The sequence below is a fragment of the Lutra lutra genome, chromosome 4, assembly GCF_902655055.1.
Source record: "Lutra lutra chromosome 4, mLutLut1.2, whole genome shotgun sequence".
Lineage (NCBI taxonomy): Eukaryota > Metazoa > Chordata > Mammalia > Carnivora > Mustelidae > Lutra > Lutra lutra.
The window spans coordinates 141,899,003-141,918,409 of record NC_062281.1 but is presented as its reverse complement, the minus strand read 5'-3'; the positions used below and the strand labels follow the sequence as shown (position 1 = coordinate 141,918,409).

The 19,407-nt window shown below is 36.5% G+C and overlaps 1 protein-coding gene across 1 annotated transcript in view; it reads left to right on the top strand.

Annotated features, from left to right (window-relative positions):
- The window catches only part of IL23R (interleukin 23 receptor), a 65,062-nt gene that overhangs the window by 30,129 nt on the left and 15,526 nt on the right, over window positions 1-19,407 (top strand). Inside the window, exons 7-8 of the mRNA XM_047726341.1 lie at window positions 5,516-5,672; window positions 18,845-18,934. Coding sequence (XP_047582297.1) covers window positions 5,516-5,672; window positions 18,845-18,934 — 247 coding nt within the window. The remainder of the gene's footprint in view (window positions 1-5,515; window positions 5,673-18,844; window positions 18,935-19,407) is intronic.

Sequence of the window (19,407 nt, the reverse complement as noted above, 5' to 3'; positions counted from 1 at the left end):
GTGATGATATATAAGATGTAAGCATTCTATGCTGAAATTTAAAGGCATCTCTGGTAATAACTTCAAAAAAAGGACTTCCGATTTATGAGAGTCTCTTTTTAAATTAAAAATGCAAGTCAAAATGTAAAATTTGTTACTAATATAGGCCTCAGGGGCGCCTGGGTGGCTCAGCCATTAAACATCTGCCTTCGGTTCAGGTCATGATCTCAGGGTCCTGGGATGAGCCCCGCATTGGGCTCCCTACTCAACAGGAAGCCTGCTTCTCCCTCTCCCACTCCCCCTGCTTGTGTTCCCTCTCTTGCTGTCTCTCTGCCAAATAAATAAATTATATCTCTAAATAAATTTTAAAAAACTAGTATAGGCCTCAGTCTTATATGAAGTTAAAGTAAAAAGTGAATGTCTAGACAAATTATCCTTAAATACCAATGGTAAGTTACCGACTGACTTAGGAGAGTCATAGGTACAAGGTTCATTAATGAAGTCATGTCACATGACAGCACTTGTGACATCATAATAAAAACTAATTTGAACCATGGAAGAACACTAGTCTGACTGAGGAAAAAGTTCCAGTTTTGGTGTATTTTAAAAGAAATGCCATTTTATTATTTTTAAGTAAAATGAACTGCCATTTAGTCAAACTAATTAAGGACTGGAATTTCTGGCTCTGTTTAATTAAGAGTTATGTACCATATTTGACTTTATCTGTTTTCAGGGAGTTAAATAAAATGATATGTATTTAACACTAATTTTTGGAGTCATGCTAACCATCAGCTTTGCTGCAGAGTGTCGAGAAGGTGAGGGTAAAACTATACTGATTGCATGACATACTTTAAGGATTGTTCTCTAAAAATAAATCCCTAACATCAACCTTATTTACCCCGTGTTCATTTAAATCAGAAATGTGATATGAACTTTATAGTTTAGATTACATTTAGAAGTGATCCCACGTTCTGCATCATTTGGCCAATTATCAAGTGAAGATCCTGCCGGACTCATTGACTAAATAGTTATGGCGTATGTGTGCCCAGCAAGTCTGCGCTTAAAGCCTGGGACAAGCAGGATAAAAATAAAACACAGCTCCACAGTCAGTCCTCTTGCAAATGTGAAATTTAGGTAAATTTGGGAACAACTCAAATGAAATCCTCTGATTCTTAGATATTGAGTCAATAGGATTTAATTCTAATAGGACACCTGGAGCCTTTTGCTTAGTGTTGATCATAGGATGTTATTGATAATACAGAAATCTCTTATTTGGCATAATTAGGAGGAGATTATAGGCTATGAGAATGTTTAGAAAATAGAAAGTAATTACACTTTCAGTATCTCTGAGCAGTTTTCAGAAACCGTTTTCTGTTTGAAACTCTTGTTCTTTGCTTCCCCTGCTGGTGCTACTATGCCATTTTGAGATTTGGTAACCCAGAAGCAGGCAAATGAAGGAGCTGAGAGTATTTGTTATCTCATCTACTCTTCATAATGATCCTTTGAGACAGGTAAGTATCAGCTCCGCTACAGAAATGAGAATGTAGAGCTGGAAAGAACTCAAGCCAGTTTTTTTCAAGCTTACACTTTTAGTAACTAAATGCCTTTCACAGACCTTATGTCACTTTGGGCACCCCAAAATACTTGTGAAATGAAAGAACAGGCTTCAATCCAAAACCTATATCCTATCCCTTCTACCATGCTTCCTCTAAATATAACCATTCACACAGAAAAATGTGAATTACCATTTCTATCCAGATGACCCAAGTCTAGTCAGTAAGAGCCAGAATGAAAGTTTGATTTTTAACATTTGCTACTTTATCAATTTCATCTGGGTCATACACAAAGTGTTGTCTTTGTCCCCTTGTCAGGAGACAGGAAATCAGAGGCAAGAAGAGGAGGAGATATAAAGGACTACAGATTTGATCTTCAACTTCATCTGTGCCTCTGTCATATTACTTGAGGGAGATTCTTTACTTCAGAGACAGGCAGCCAGCCATGCAAGAAAGCCATGTGGCTTAGAGCACAGTACTAGAATTTAAAGCCTGGTTCTGCACTTTCTAGTTATGCAACCTTGGGCAAGCTCCTTATCTTCTTTGTGCCTCATTATCCCAATACCTAATGTAGGAATAAGACAGTCACCTACCCCATATGGTTGTGGGGACGATCAAATAATATAGTTAGCCCCGAGTCTGGAATAGAGTTCAAGTTCAGTAAATACTGGCTATTGTTACTCTTAGCCTTAACCTCAAGGAGAGCCATGCAACAAGTTTGGTGGAGCAAAGGAAGCCCTCCTGAAAAATCAAGATTATTGAATTGAGGTTGGTTTTCATCTGCCTTTAACTAACCTATACAGACTTTGAAGTATTGAAGAAAACCAGCCAGTCCTTCAGGTGATCCTGCAGGGCTGACACCATGGGGAAAATATTTATCTACTTGTTGCTTATCCTCATGGATTATCTCCCTGGCACCTCAAACTTGTGTTAAAAATTAAACTCACAGTCTTCACCAGCAATCCTTGCTCACTTCTGTATATCCCATATCAAGAGCAATACAGTGCTGTATATTTACCTGCTTACACTTCTATTTCCCCATCCTTTAACTATAATCCCCTGGAAAGCAGGCTGTTCCATAATCGTTTTTTTGTATCTTCAATGATTTTTATAATGTGTAGTTCATGCAGATGACATGTGAAACATTAGTTATAAAAATTATTGTTTGCCTTTAATAAGAGCCCAACTGTAGTGATGGTAAGGCAGAGAAGTCTTTGCTGCACATTCCAGTAAGTGGATTAAGGGTGACTCCTTTCTCTAACTAAACTCGATTAGAGTATTGGTAACCTTTTTTTTTTTTTTAATATAACCCCAAGATTTTATTGTCTTCATAACAAAACAAAATGTGAAACTTAGAACTGGAACTTGGCCCTTCCTCCCAGTTCAAAATGCTTGCATCTCTTGACAACCAACATTCTCTTAGATCTGCAGTTGTGCTCAACACATTCAAGTCTCAGCACAATCTTCTTTGCACGTTTTAGACTTTTCCCAAAAGATCAGCTTTATCTGCCCACCATAGCCACTCTATTTCCTGTCATAATGCCACTTTCCCTACACCTAGAGAGAATCCTTGCCCTTCTTGTACTGTATCACTTTGTGGGGTAGTTTGCTATACTTCTTACAGAAAATGCAGTGGGTTTTATAAACATTCACCATGTTTGCAAGAGCAGTATCAGCACGGAAAGTGAAAAAACTTCTTATTCAAGGACCAGAGAGTAAACATTTTAGAATTTGCAGGGCATAAGTTCTCTGATCTAACGCCTTGACTTTGCATTTGTTGTGTGAAAGCAGCCACAGGCAATATACAAATGAATGGGCATGGTAAAATTTCAAGTTTGGAAATGGAAATTTGAATTCCATGTAATTTCCATTCATCACAGAATGTTCTTTTATTTTCATACAACCATTTAAAAATGTAAAAACATTTCTCAGTTCTTGGAGTGCATAAAACCAAGCATTCTTTCTTTTCCAGGAAAGGCTACTAGAACAGTACACAGATAGCAAAGGATCAAACATTTGACCTTTTCATTTCAAAAGTGTAAATGCTGGTATAACACAAAGACTTGGAAGAACGGTGATTAGTCAGGACAAGTTTTCTCAATCAACATCCCACTCCCTCCTCCACCAAACACTAGATAAAGATTAACTGGGCAGACAGAGGGGCAAGTTAGAAGGGTGGAGGAAGTTAGGAAGAGGAACCAAAAGAGTTTAGACAGTGGTAGGTCCCTGAGAAGGGCTCCTTCACCCTGGGCTTGCCCCAGCTAGAGGGCTGGAGGAAGTGGAAATTAGAGACCTGTCTGACTAGGCTGGAGGTGCTCCTTCCCTCCACCCAGTGATGCTCCCGGAAACTTAATGTAACCCTAAGAGAAGAGGGTACCTCAGACTGATGGAGAATCAGTTTCTATGCCTCACCTCTATTCAGAATTAAGATTTTAAATAGAAATAAACTGCCAAAAATAGTCATATTTCTTGCACTTGAGATCATACCCTCTACATAGGCACTCAATTACATCTCTCAATGTTTGTTTTAGCCTCCGAAAATAACTTGAGGTAACAACTTGTGCTTACAAGACCCTGAGTAGTCACCTGGGTTGCCTCATGGTGGAAAAAAGTCTGTTAACAGTTCTGTAAAATTCTTGCATTTTAGAATTCTGGCTGTGCTTTAGTGTATTTCTCTTCTTCAAGGGGACTTATCTATAAATGTAATGGCAAGAGACATACTAGAGAATAACTCCCTTCCAAGAGAAGCAAATAGAAGCAGAGTACATTTGAAAGTCAAACTTCCAAATACAAGTAAAATCTTCCCTGGATCCCAGGAGACCCTAGATGCCTGCCCATCATATTTACATGGCACAAAATTCCAAGGGCCAAGGGTGGAGACATAGCTTATGGAAACTCGGAATGGTACTTTAGATGGAGCATGACTTTCCCAAAACAGATAGTTTCATGAATTTTACATTTTCACCACATTGCAGATTTTAAAGATTTATGTTAAGATTGCGTTTCCACAGAAGAATCCCTCAGTAGGGTTGATGATAGTTTGCTCTTTTTTAAAAAAATCTTTACAGTTTCAACTTTCTTTTTCATGAGTCTTTGTAACTGTTTCTTCCTTGTTATTGTCTAAGTGCATTTTTAGCCATGTTTTATGGTTACTTTCAATCATGCTTCACTTTTTTTTCAGTCAATCCACTTATTACAACATACGGAAGGTATGTAAATGGTTTCTCTCCTATTTGAACCAGCTTGTCAGGGGGTCGCCTTTCATTATGTTTTATAGCAAGTCATAGTGCTCCAGAAAATGATTTGTAAGTTTAGACCTCAGCTATGTGCATGCTTATCTTCCATTGGATTTTCATAGCTCAGCCTTCTTAAGTGTTTTATTTTCTCTCTCTCTCTCTCTCTCACACACACACACACACACATATATAGGCTTTATAGAATCAGCAAAAGTCTACAATAAGGACCAGTTTAGCAGCTTAGTTTGTGAGTAATTTTCTCCAAAAGTCATCACTAGCAAGTGAAATTATTTCAATATTCATGAAGAATTATTGATGTAAATATCCAACTGCACAGAGAGTGAGAGAGAGAGATTGAAGGGGAAGGGGGGAAGAAAGTCTAAATTCAAACAACTGCGTTTAGGTTCCCCATTTCCTCCATCCCATCAAAATCAGCTACTCCAAAATTAAGAATATATTACATTTTGGACTTAACTTGAGATTTAAAAGCTTGAATGCACTGTCAAATACAAAGCAATGTGTATTTCACTTTTAATGTTAAATAACACGTATTTGGTTATTTATGGTTATGCTTTATATAAAGGGCCCTATTCTTTGTTTTCCCAGGGTCTAGAGGAGTGCCTAGAACATAATAATAATGGTAATAATAATAATAATAGGTGCTCCATACATTTCTGCCTAAATGGAAGAACTGTTCGTTTTCAAAGAACACTGTATTGTTTCATCGTTGTTACTCATTCATTTTAGGTTAAGGAATTTGATGCCAATTTTACATATGAGCAACAGTCAGAATTCTACTTGGAGTCAGACACTAATTATATATTTCAAGTGAGATGCCAAGAAACAGGTAAAAAGTACTGGCAACCCTGGAGTTCCCCCTTTTCTCACAAAACACCTGAAACAGGTGAGTGTATTTATATATTTAATCTCTTTGGCTTTTCTTTTGACATCCGTCTTTCCTAAATACACACACACACACACACACACACACACGTATATATATATATAATATATATTTTTATATATTTATATAATTTATAATTTATATATTTATATATATACATATATATGTTCTCTCTTCTTGTATCAATATTGACAAAACTATTGTCGGGCAGGTGGTTACATTTAAATTGTCATTTTGCTTTGATTTTGTTAAGGCTGACTATAATTTATGTAATGGTTCTCAAACATTCTCGGGAATAAAAACCAATTAAAAACCAGCTGATATATATGTTCATCGTCCCTGCTCCCCGAGGGTCTGTGTCCATGGGTCTAAGGGAGTGGGTGTGCAGGTTGCTCAAGAGTAAGCATTTCTTACAAGCATTCAGAATGACCATGAGGCATATAATGATCTAAGACTTTGTTTTGAAACACATTATTAAGAGTTAGGTTAAACTCTTTAGGCCACTCTGACACAATATATTCTCCTGAGAGACACAAATCAAATCATATCAATAAGTATTGATTACCTACCATATGCAAAGTAATCAGAAAGTTAAGACACTTAATCATGGGATTACTTAATTCTCTCAGCAAAATTTAGCTGACCTATTGTTTATCTTCAGATATTTCCCTGCTCTTAATATTATTAGTTTAATTTTCTATCCATTTACACATCATTCAGTAAAATCTTGGCTAAATAGACTTCAATAGTAGCAAGGAGAATCTATTGTAAATGTCATAATACTCCACAATGTCTTTCATTAACCTCATGATGTCTCCCTATTGTAAGTAGCTTATATACTAGATTGAAATTTTTCTTTTCAGAACTGAAGCACTTAATTATAATCACATGGATTGCTAATACCATCTTTATTATAATATTATAATATAGCATCTTGGAATTGAGTGGGTTTTTTTTTAAACACTTTAGCATACATTATAAACATTGATGGCGGCTACATAAGCAGAGGGAGTGAAATGGCAAACTAAACAGTTCTTTTGGCGCCCCCTAATGCCTAAATCTTAGAAATGAATTATCAAGGGAATAATTTGCAATGCTCGCAGTTCCTTTTTATTTTTATTTTTTAAGATCTTATTTATTTATTTGAGAGAGAGCGAGAGAGAGAGCACACAAGTAGGGGGAGTGGCAGAGGGAGAGGGAGAAGCAGGCTCCTTGCTGACAGGGAGCCTGATGTGGGACTTGATTCCAGGACCCAGGGATCATGACCTGAGCTGAGGCAGAGTCTTACCCAACTGAGGAACTTAAGACAGAGGCTTAACCGACTGAGCAACATAGGCGCCCCTATCAGTTCCTTTTTAAAAGTTAGTTTTTAAATTACAATATTCTTTCTTAAGTTTATATTGCTAAAAGTTCTTCAGACTTTATATGCCATTTTATAACAGTGAGAATTTAGTTGATAACTCAGTTATTTTTAAATGAAATTTAGAATTGTCTAGCAAGATGATTCAAAATGATGACTAATATTTACTTACCATCTGCAAAGTACTACTATGTATAAGCTTGTCTGATCTTTACACCAGCCATATTTGGTAGTCTACTTGGCATCATTTTACAAATGAGAAAACTGAGGCATGACTTGCTAAATAGCACATTGCTAGTGACTAAAAGCACCTAAACAAGAACATAAGTTTTCTTAGTCATCACCAGCTTTCAGCAATTTCATCAAGTTCTTTCTTTAACCGATTACATCAAAGTGAAGGAGCAATTTATTGAAGTTTTCTACAAGTTTAATATAGGACCACAAATGTTCTCCTTTAAAGGCAAAGGTCCAAAACCTCAGGTGGAAGAAAATAGAACCCATAGCCACCCTACAATGAGTCTAAATGTAAAGTCTTTGTTTCCTAAGGGGGAAAAGAAATCACTTGAGGCAAAAATGCTAGTTAAAATTAGATATTCCTGAAAAACTGCATCTATCCAATTCAACACATAGCTAAGAGGAACCATACAAATTTCTTCCAAGACACATTAAATGAAAAATGGTGACTATGTGCAGGGAAAGTGCTAATATTAAACCTTTTCAAAAAATTTTTTTGTTTGTAAAAGCAATGCAACTTTATTATAATATACAACCTAGAAATAACTGCTGTTTACATCTTAATGAATTTAACACTAGTTTTTCATGCACATTTTTTTTATTATTGAAGTATAACTAACATACAATGATATATTAATTTCAGGTGTACGGCATTGATTCAACAATTCTATACATGAATCAGTGCTCACCAAGATAAATGTAGTGACCATCTGTCATACAACATCCTTACAATATTATTTACTATATTCCCTATGGTATAATTTTCATCTCCATGTCTTAACTATTTTATAACTAGAAGTTTGTACCTCTTAATTCCTTTGTCTATTTCACCCATCCCCCAATCCCCCCTCCCCTCTGGCAACCACCAGTTCTTTGCATTTAAGAGAGAGGTTGTTTGTTTGTTCATTTGATTTGTTTCTTATATTCCACATATAAGTAAAATCAAGGTATGTGTCTTTCGCTGTCATTTTTTTAATGATTGGTGTTGTAGTGTATATATTGTTTTATATTCTTACTTCATCTCTCTTGTTGAGTTAAAAAATCTATTTTATGGTCATACAGTGTATGGTGTACTCTAATACACTGAATCATTTCCCCATTTCAGCAGTACTAGGTCATGCCATTTTTTCCATTATCAATAAACTTCTTGGAATAGCCCTTTAGGTAAACTCTCCTTATGTGTTTAGACCTTATTGAATCAAGACTTAAGCAAATTTTAAGATGCTTAATGCAAGTTGCCAAATTGCTTTTTAATAAATCTTTAATATTAATTGCTTTTTTAAAAGATATCTAGGAAAAGACAGTCATTCATTTAGCCATTCATGAAATATTCAAGCAGCCTCTACCATGTCCCAGCCACTTGCTATGTACTTGCAGAATCTCTGTGAACAAAGGAGACAAAGATCTCTGACGTTTAGAGAAGACAGTCAATAAAAACAATCATAAAAAAATAAATTACATAGCACTATAAATATCTTATAAACAAAAGCAGTAAGAATCAAACCTCACAACTAAGATTTGAATTCCTTCACAATCAAAAAAGTTAAAAAATACAATTTCTATAATACCTTAATTAACCAACTTGTTTGAAAATGGGGCTTTTTAACCAGCCAATTTTCCCACTAATTAAAGGCTGATTTATTTATGAAGAAAGATAGCTCAGGCAATAAATATCCCCCCATGCAGGAATTTGCTATTTTACCCTCTAAAATCCTTATGTATGTACCACTGAAGAGATATATCTCCAAGCAATGTATTTTCAAAATTATGCCGAAATGGTATTGCAGAGTAAATCATGCAGTAGATGTGGCTTATCCTGCAAACCCCCAGCTTTCTTCTGTATCACTTCCCTTGGTTTTTAAAAACCTAGTTTCCAAAAAAACCCCAAACAAACTCATTTATAGTAAGAATTAAATGATTTATTACACTTATTCTCTTTTCCTTCCTTAGAGCATTTGGACTTTATTATTTTTTTAAGATTTTATTTATTTGAGGGGCGCCTGGGTGGCTCAGTGGGTTAAAGCCTCTGCCTTCAGCTCAGGTCATGATCTCAGGGTCCTGGGTTCGAGTCCCACATCAGGATCTCTGCTCAGCAGGGAGCCTGCTTCCTCCTCTCTCTACCTTCCTCTCTGCCTACTTCTGATCTGTCTCTGTCAAAGAAATAAATAAAATCTTTAAAAAAAAAAAAAAAAGATTTTATTTATTTGACAAAGAGAGAGAGCACAAGCAGGGCGAGCAGCAGGCAGAGGGAGAGGGAAAAGCAGACTCCCCACTGAGCAAGGAGCCAGATATATGGGCTCAATGTGGAGCTCAATGTGGGGCTCCATCCCAGGACCCCGGGATCATGACCTAAACCGAAGGGAGACACTTAATCGACTGAGCCACCCAGGCACCCTGAGTATTTGGACTTTAATGAAAAACAAAGTGTTACACTAAAAAAGAAAAAAAAATAAACCTCAGAATATAATAGCAGGCTTTAGCAAACACACAGGAGAAGTTTCTCTAGATTGGAGATGCATATTTTTTTATCCTGGTAATAAAGAGTGTATGCAAATAATAGAAAATAAAATAGTTTAATATAACTTATATATTGTATATAATTTATATATAATATATGTGAATTACAGTATATAAATATAAATTATAATATATAAATTATATATAACACATAAGTTGTATTATATTATCTGTAAAATATAAAAATAATATAATATAGATAATAACTAACATTTATTGGATGCTTACTATGTGTTTGGTACCATGATAAGCATTTTACATACGAATTGTCCTTTATCCATCACTAAAGTCCTATGAAAGTTTTATTACAGTTGTACAGTTGAAGAAGATGAGGACCAGGGAGATTAATCAGTTTTTTCAAATGTTCTAAAGCCGGTAACAGTAAAGCCAGGACATCAGCCATCCGGTGGGATTCCAGCACCTGCACTATGGCTTTGCTGGTCTTCCTAAGAGACCTAAGAGGGTCCTTTGTCAACCTCCCCTCAGCCACCCCACCAAATCCTCCTCTGTACATTAGCTAAAAATAAAACAATGCCAGGAGAAGTTCACTTTTAATGTAATGTTTGTTATGAAAATGCAAATACATGAGAAAAGAGGAAACTACAGGATGCTATCAACTAATTCTATATTGGCCTAAATACAAGATGTGGAAGCACGTTTGGGTTATGGCAATGAAAATGAAACCACAGGACCCCAGGAACCTGGAGAACAGGGAATAGGATGGGGCAGTCTGAGATGAAGACAAAGTAGAGGTGGAAAAGGTGGTTCTCTTAAAGATAGGACCTCCACTTGGAATACTGAAAAAATAAAATAAAATAAAATAAAAAGATAGGACCTCCACAGGGGCATTCATAATGTGTTTTGCTAGCTGGTCTTGGTCCAATAAAGGGTTGAGAAAGCAGTGCTTCTCAGAGTGGAGTCTGTGGACCATCTGCACTAGAAATGCTTGGGTAGGAGTTTAAAATGCAGATTGCTGAGCCATTAGCCAAGTGATACTTCTACAGTAAAGTGTAAAAACCACTGCTCTAGGGGTTAGACACACCCTTTAAGAGAAAGAAGTGTCATGAAATATGACGTAGGGTGTGGGCAGGAAATGTGGACAGAAATGGGGAGACTTGATTGCCCAAGCTATTGCCTTAGTAATAGTGATTTTGGGGGTCAGAACAGGGTGGGTACATGAGAATTTCAGGCCATTATCTCTAGTATTATCTGGTCACCTCTCTCGGCTCCTCTTTCTCCTGCCCACCACTTCCTGAGTTACTGAGCACTCCAGCCCACCTTGGCAGCTCAGGATCCCTAGAAGCACAGGATGCAGGACCTTTGTGCCAGTGAACCATCATACTCCCATATTACCCCCTCTGCCCGGACCCTGCCCCACCTCTCTATGTGAAGCTTCAGCTGAGGTTCTGAGAACCACTGAGGACTGCTAAAGTTGGAGCTACTACACCACCACCCTGGAAAGTCACTATAAAAAATTTCTGTTCCTGGGGTCTTTAAGCAGTACAGAAAGAACCCCAAAGGGGAAAAGATAATTTCTGAGTGTAGAAAGCCAACACTGTAAATGTGAAAACCAGTTCCCTAAATTAAATACTACTGAAATATATATATTGAACAGATGACTTTTGAGCAGGAGTGTTGTTCAACTCTGCTGTATACAAGTCTCTTTGCAATGAAGGAAAGGCACAGGCTCCATAATCCCTTTAACGACAAGTCAGAGGCCTGAGGGAAGGGCAGTCATATTTCATAATGATTAGTTAACTTGCTTGAATTGCTACTTGAAGTAGGAAAGTTTCCCAGAGAAATCGTATTATTCTTTTTTTGACAATTCTCCAGAGGAAGGCAAGTATGAGCAAAGGTATTAAACCACATGATGTTTTGTTCTTACAAAACACCATTGGTTGTTGCATTACTGATGACTCCTTGAAGATTCTCATTAGTTTTTCAGAACTTATAAAGACTATAAGAGAAAAAGACAAATGTTATGTCAATGGAACTAAATATAAATGATATTAAATCGCACATAGATTAGAGGCAGGCACACAGAATTGTACTTTTCAAAAATTCCATTACTTGTAGTTAGGGGTTTCTGAGTCATTCACATTTGAGATATAAATGTAAATAAATGTGTAGATTCATGGTTACTAAACCAGGTTAAACTGACACACAATGTTCCCTGATATACTACTCAGTTTAATCACCTGCATTTATTTAATCTTCTTCATGTCCTATTCCTAATAAAGAATCAGAGTTCTATAGAATAAAAAAATAATGCATAAGAGTTACAATCTCTCTGAGGTTCACAATATCCACTAATAAAGAATAAAGATTATGATTTTCCATGAAGAAGTAATATCTTCTATATTAGTTTCCTATTGCTGCTTTAACAAGTTATTACAAGCTTAAGTCACATGCTACATGGCTTAAAACAATACAAATTTATTATTTTATAATTCTGGAGGTGGGAAATCCAAAATTGATATCAAGATATCAGCAAAGCTATGTTCTTTCTGGAGGCTCTAGGAGAGAATCAGTTTCATTGCTTTTTCCAGATTCTAGAGGATGACTTCGTTCCTTGGCTTGTGGTCCTATCTTCCAACTTCAAAGTCAGAACCATAGTATCTTCCATTCTCTTTCTCTCTGACCCTCCTGCCTTGTGCCTTGACCATCCCACCAAATGTGATTTCATTCAGACCTACCCCTATAATCTAAGATAATTTCCCCATCTCAAGTCTATATATAGAAATATATATATATAAATATATATTTGTTACATAAATTATATAATTTATATGTAAACATTTATTTGTAAATAAATTTTATAATATTAAATATTTATATATTATTTGTTTATATAAATATACTTATATGAATATTATATTATATATTTATAAATAAATATTTATAACCACAGCAAATAATTATATATAAAATATAGTTAAATATAAGTACAGCAAATAAATATTTGCTATATCAATTATATAATATATATATATAAACTCAAAGGCTCCAAGGATTGGGACAGGGATATTTTGAGGGGGTAGGGAGATCACTATTTGTCCTACCACATCTCACCTATCTACCTCACCACCTATTATTGCAATTTTTACAGTTATTATGATTTGATGCCAGCAAAAAAACCAAATCGGTTCTTTTTAAGCAGAAAAGGAACTATTGGAAAGATAGCTAGAAATCAATATGAAGGCTGGCAAAATGATCATAAGTAGGATACAAGGGACAGCAAGAGCCAGAACCGCAGCCAAAAATTGCAGCCTAGGAAGAATCTGGTGAAGACCCTGCAGCTGGCACTGTGGTCATTGCCACTACCTGCCCTGCGCCCTGTCTGGACTGCCCATGATGCTAACTGTTACCAGACCCTGGGTATAGCTGCTGCTATAAGAAATTTCCTGGAGCTGAATGTTCTGTACCTGTGGAAGCATCTGAATGGGTAGGTTTAGGTCATCTGCTTGTAGCTACTTGTTGGCAATGGGGAGAGGGAGGCTTTGTTCCATCAAGGCTTCCACAGTGGGAAGCCTTACCTGCTTCTTACCTATTTTAGGATGCCCACAAAGAAGTACGTCCTGGGGCTGGGCAACTAAAAAATGACAAATGTCCACTAGTCTATTCAGACTCAGGAATTGGCACATGCTATATGCTTGAGAGCAAGGTCGCACTTTTGAAGAATCTAAAACTACTGAGTAAGACTTGGAAGCTGCCCATTCCTGCACATAGAGTTTTGTCACACAATGACATCAGACCCATGCCTCTGTGTGTTCCATGTCACTTAGGAAAATTTCCTGGGTTTGCTGCTGCTTTTTACTTTTTTCTCTTCTTAATCTTTTTCTTTAAACATGTGATCACTTTCTTACCTTCTTCTCCCTAGACATAGGAAGTACTTAGAGCCAGGAACATAAGCATGAAGATAATACTTGAATAGGTCTAGGCATATCCACCTATCTGTAATACACAAGGATGACACTGTAACTCATGAAATTATTCATCGTTTGACTTGTTTTTCTAGGTGTGGTAATGAGTTTGTCCTGACATACCATTTTCCCTATTTGATAGGTCTGCCCATTGTCGTCTGCTTTGCCAACTGACTCAGACTAGTGTCAAATCCTTACCATTACTCTTAACCCAATAAGGTCAAATTCCAACCCTAGAACTAAACTGGCCTGGGAAAATAGCACATAAACACTGTGAAACAGCTGAGATTATTAGAAGGAAATTAGAAAGAGAGAACCCAAAAGGAGATTTTTCTGTTTTAAGAAAAATAATTTGAAAAACACCCTTTGTGCCTCTGTGTCTTTTAATATGATACCTCTTTTATCTAGAAGCTACTGAAAGGAGGGTCTAGAAAAGTTATTGTGTCAGCTCTGGTCAAAGCCTTTAAGATACAGGCCTCAGGTAGCACGGCTTTGACACCAAGATTGGCAAAGGCAAAAGTAAATAAAGATTTATAAATGTCCATACCCTTTGGGCCAGTAATTCCACTAAAGAAATCTAGCCTTAGGAAATAAAGAGAGAGACGTCTGGGTGGCTCAGTTGGTTAAGCATCTGCCTTCCGCTCAGGTCTTGATCCCAGGGTCCTGGAACTGAGTCCCGCATCGGCCTCCTTGCTTATCAGGGAATCCGCTTCTCCTTCTGCCTGTTGCTCCCCTGCTTGCGCTTACTCTCTATATCGCTCTCTCTGATAAATAAACAAATAAAATATTTTTTTTAAAGATTTTATTTATTTATTTGACAGAGAGAAATCACAAGTAGGCAGAGAGGCAGGCAGAGAGAGAGGAGGAAGCAGGCTCCCTGCTGAGCAGAAAGCCCGAAATGGGGCTTGAACCCAGGACCTGGGATCATGACCTGAGCCGAAGGCAGAGGCTTAACCCACTGAGCCACCCAGGCACCCCTAAAATATATTTTTTTAAGAAAATAAGGGGTACCTGGGTGGCTCAGTGGATTAAAGCCTCTGCCTTCAGCTCAGGTCATGATCCCAGGGTCCTGGGATTGAGCCCCTGGTCGGGCTCTCTGCTCAGCAGGGAGCCTGCTTCCCCACCCCCCTACCTGCCATTCTGCCTACTTAAATAAATAAAATCTACTATAAATAAAATAAATAAATAAATAAAATAATAAATAAATAAATAAATAAAATAAATTAAATAAATAAATAAATAAATAAAATAAATAAATAAAATCCTTTTAAAAAAAGGAAATGAGAGATATGGAAAAAAGATTTATGTACAATGATATTTACCCAAAAACTAATTATAATAGTAAGAATTTGGAAACAACCTGAAAGTCCAATAATAGCAATAGCTAATGCTTATTAAGCTTTTAATTTGCGTAAGGCACAGTACTAAGTGCTTGATATGAACTATTCCATTAGATCTCAGGGGTGAAGTGCTGTTATTATCTCATTTTGTAAATGAAGACACAGAAGGGTTAAGCAGCTTACCCAGAGCCATGCATTTCCAGGTGGTGGAACCAGAATTTGAAGTGAGTTTTGTCTGAATCCAAAGATTTATTTGAAACCACCAAACTAGACAGTTTCTCAACAGGGTGATGACTGAATAAATACACAAACACAATATTAAATTGTTATTAGTATGACAGTTTTGAACACCTTTTAATAAAATGAGGAAATGTTCATGATATAATATTGAAAGAAAGGAAAAAACAAGACACAACACTTAGCAAAGAGTGTGATCTACACTATGGTACAGAGACACACAAAAGATTATTCACAAATTTTTTTTAAATGATTGCTTCTAGTCTGTGAACAAATATAAAGTAGTACTTTCTTCTCTATACTCTTCCATACTTTTTAAGCATCCTACAATTAGTGTGCCTTATATGTATAAATAAGAAAGTAGTTGGCTTCCAGGAGGAAAGAACTGTAGGTTGGAAGATTCTAGGAATCAGTGCTACATGGGTGAGCCCAACCATAGCTCGCTGTGGTGGGGGTTGGAGTCCTGCAAGGCCAAGCAGCTCTAACAAACCGTGGCCAGCCCCCAGAGGTACAATGACTAAGTCTCAGCTTGGGGGCCCCTGCTACACGGCTGACTGAGCTGCCCCATCCACAGCCATCCTGCTGTGGAAGTGAGGCTATTAATTAATGGAGCCAGTGACCAGCAAAACTACGCATCATGACTGAATGGGAATTTTCACTCTTTGACCTCTACCTAGGTGACTTCGGTTAAGTCATCTATCTTTTGTACACCTTTGTTTCTTCATCCATGAAATGAGGACAATAATATTTTCTGCCTGATTGGGTTGATAGAAGGATTAAATGAGAGAAAGCATGTAATGTCTAGGACATTACCTGGAACATATTCAGTACTCAATTAATGGTCACCTAAAAAGAATAATAAAACACACTTTGCCCCAGGGTATAGCCATAGAGTGAAAGGCTCAAGAAAAGATTTGGTATCGTCCCTCAGAAACAGATGAAATACATCATGACTAAAACCAAGCACTGTTGAGCATATTTGATTAAAATAGGCTGGCATTTGATATGGTACAGACTGTAGTTATGCTATATGCTTCTAGTCTTATTCAAGAACAAGAGACTACATTTTTTGTTTAAAAAACCACTCTAACTCCCCTCTAAATTTCGTTTAAATGCACTGTCTTTGAAAAGACTAATTCTAAAGTCAGATACCAGTTTGCATAAGGTTTATAAAAACTCTTACCAACTTAGAGATAATTTGAGTTTCTGAGTATACTCAGGTATGTGCTAGGAGGGAAACGAGCCCAGACAGAATGGTCTCATTATGGCTATAGCACCATAGATATTAAATCAACAATGAAGATATCATGGTATTTTTCTGGCACATTAGGCAACATACTGATGATTAGAGCTGATAGACACAAATGTTTTTTTAGTTCTAAAGTTTCTCTGTGTGTGTGTACATCATTCTGCGTTTTTGAATGCTTTTCTGTGTCAAAATACTTGGAAATACTATAAAATGCTAACAGCAAAAGGATTAAGGGGATAGGATTAGGGATGGTTCTTTTCCTCTCCCTTTTATTTTTCCTCTTACAGTTCTCTCTATTAAGGTTACTGCTTTTATAATGATAAATATTAGGTATGATTTAAAAGAAATGACCTAGCCACATGGTGGCAGTATATCATGAAATTACACTATATACAGTTTAATTTCAGTCCTATGCTTAAAAATTTTGTTATTGGCTTGATTTCCTCTCTGACAATCTTGTTTATAAATTGTCTTACTTCAGATATCTGATTCTTTGTGAAATTATGCTCTGACAATTAATCATGTCTTAAAAGAATTTAAAAATGACTAATCTAATTTAAATTAATGCACCTGGTTGATTTGAAACTATGATAACAAAAAGACCCTAAAGGATAATTGTGTTTATTCTCCTTATTAGGGCTAATAAAGCCCTAGTTAGATAGGTACATTATTTTTATGTAAAAAAAATTAATAACCAAAATTTCATTGCTAAATAATCACCTGTACTTTATACAACAGAATTAAGTTAACCTGCATTAAAAGCCACAGCACCACATATTACTTTTAAATAAAAATGCTAATTTTAAAATAATGAAAGTGAAAACAAAAATAATCTAGCAACATATGCTATAAACCTATGATCTTGCCAAGTTAAAAATTGCATTACATTTTAATGTAATACATCTAGTCTTAAAATCTCAAAATCATGTAGATGCAGACTCCTGCTTGGGCTTCCCAAGACTGAACATCAGTCTACAAAAATACTAATTTAGATGAATAAACCTGGCTGGTGACCATTGGGGCATAACCTTGCTCCCAGAGTTTGATGAAACCACATACTCAGGAACAAAAGAGACTTAGTGAAGCATTGAGAAGCCAAAAAGAATTCCTGATTTGTCACAATTCACAGTGCAACATTTTCCTCTCGATGTAGAGAAGACAGAATAAAAACACAGAAAAGAACTTTTGGTTCTTCTGATGTTTTCACCTTCTAAAATTCCCTACCCATTGTTCTTAGAAAACTACTGAGCTTTTGCCTGCACCCAGGTCAACCTTTTTCAAAAGTTTCCAAAGACCATAAGAACCTTTTTATTGAAACTCCGTGATAATTTTCTCAAAGAGAGCTGTCTGGGCCATACAGCTTGTTATACAAGCCTGTGATATCATGGTGGCAGTTAAAGGTGCCTCAAATCATGATTCCTCCCTGGTCCTGCAAGTAATTCTTCAAAAAGAAAAATATGAACACTGAAATCAGAATAACTGAATAAATAGGGCTTGAGGCACACTTGGGAATGCAGAGCTTAGAACCATTTTCAGGAATGTCTTCTGTCAGCTAGAAGAATAGTGTCCTTGAAGTCACCTCTGGGAGCTTTTAAATATCAGGAGGGAGGAGATGAGTAAGAAAGCACCAGGACTCTTTTGGGTTCAGACTGAAAGCGAGTTAGGTGCCAAGGCTGCTCACCACACCCCGGTCAGAAGCTTTCATTAGCTGTGTCTGGACAGTCGTTATGACTAATCAGGGCTGGTCAGGATCTTTGTCAGTGGGAAAGGAGCAGAGGGAAGTCATTAATAGAATTCCACACCTGTGTTATAACCTCAAAGTGTCTGCTAATCAAAATTGGGCTTCTTCTATGGAGCCAAGATACTGTTCCCCAGCAGTATCTCAAAGATTGTGCAAAGGCAGAAATGAAACATCCTGGAGGCTCTTCAGGAAACCTAAACTTTATTGCATCATCTATTGGAAGGAATCACGTAGAGACCAATTATTGTACATTTTTTTGGTCAGTGAATTAAGTAAAGCTCCTTGGTATTTGTTGCCTAGAAGCCTCATGAAATTAGAGGACACACCTTGAAGTTTTACAAACCCTAGGTAGTTTTTATTGTCTTTTCAGTGTTTCCTTCCTTAGGATTTGCCCAATTAAACAAAAAGGAGAAGAAAAGACACACATATTTGAAGGCCTTTGCTTTTATTCCACATTCAAGCCTATTAAAGTATACTTTAATCATCTCTAAACAAGTGAAGAACCCTTTTAGGAAACTGGGTAACCTAAATGCAAAATGTAAGAAGCTCACCCTATTTCATTTTGTTGAAGTTCCCCAGGTCACACAGAAATCATTCCAACATGATACTCAGAATTCTGAGCATCTAACTGCTTCCATCTTTAAAGGACGTCTTACTTCTGGTAAGAAAATACTACTTGGGTTTTTTGCGTAGTCTTTACTTATCAGCCATTTTAATCTTCCAACTGAAAAATCATGTTTCAGGCATAAATTTCTTGATAATAAGATAAGCTACATGTTTTTGATAGGAAAATAATCAATAAGGATCACTTAAAACTGAATTTAAAGAATGATTCAGGTGGACTTAGCCAGCCTTTGCTATGGGTTGGATACATTTTCATTTCAATGGGTGCTGGGTCTCACGACCCCAAAACTCCTTCTTAAAAAACATTATTTGAGTGTCTACCATGTGCTAGGAGGTTGTATACACCATTTGTTCAATATTCAAAACAACCAGGTGAGAAAAGTATTATGTATCTATTTTATATGTGAGAAAACTGGAGCTCAGAGAAACTGAGGAACTTGTCCAAAGTCATACTAAGTGACAGACTAAAATTCAAATCCTGTTTTTCAAATCCTGAAGTCTGTGCTCTTT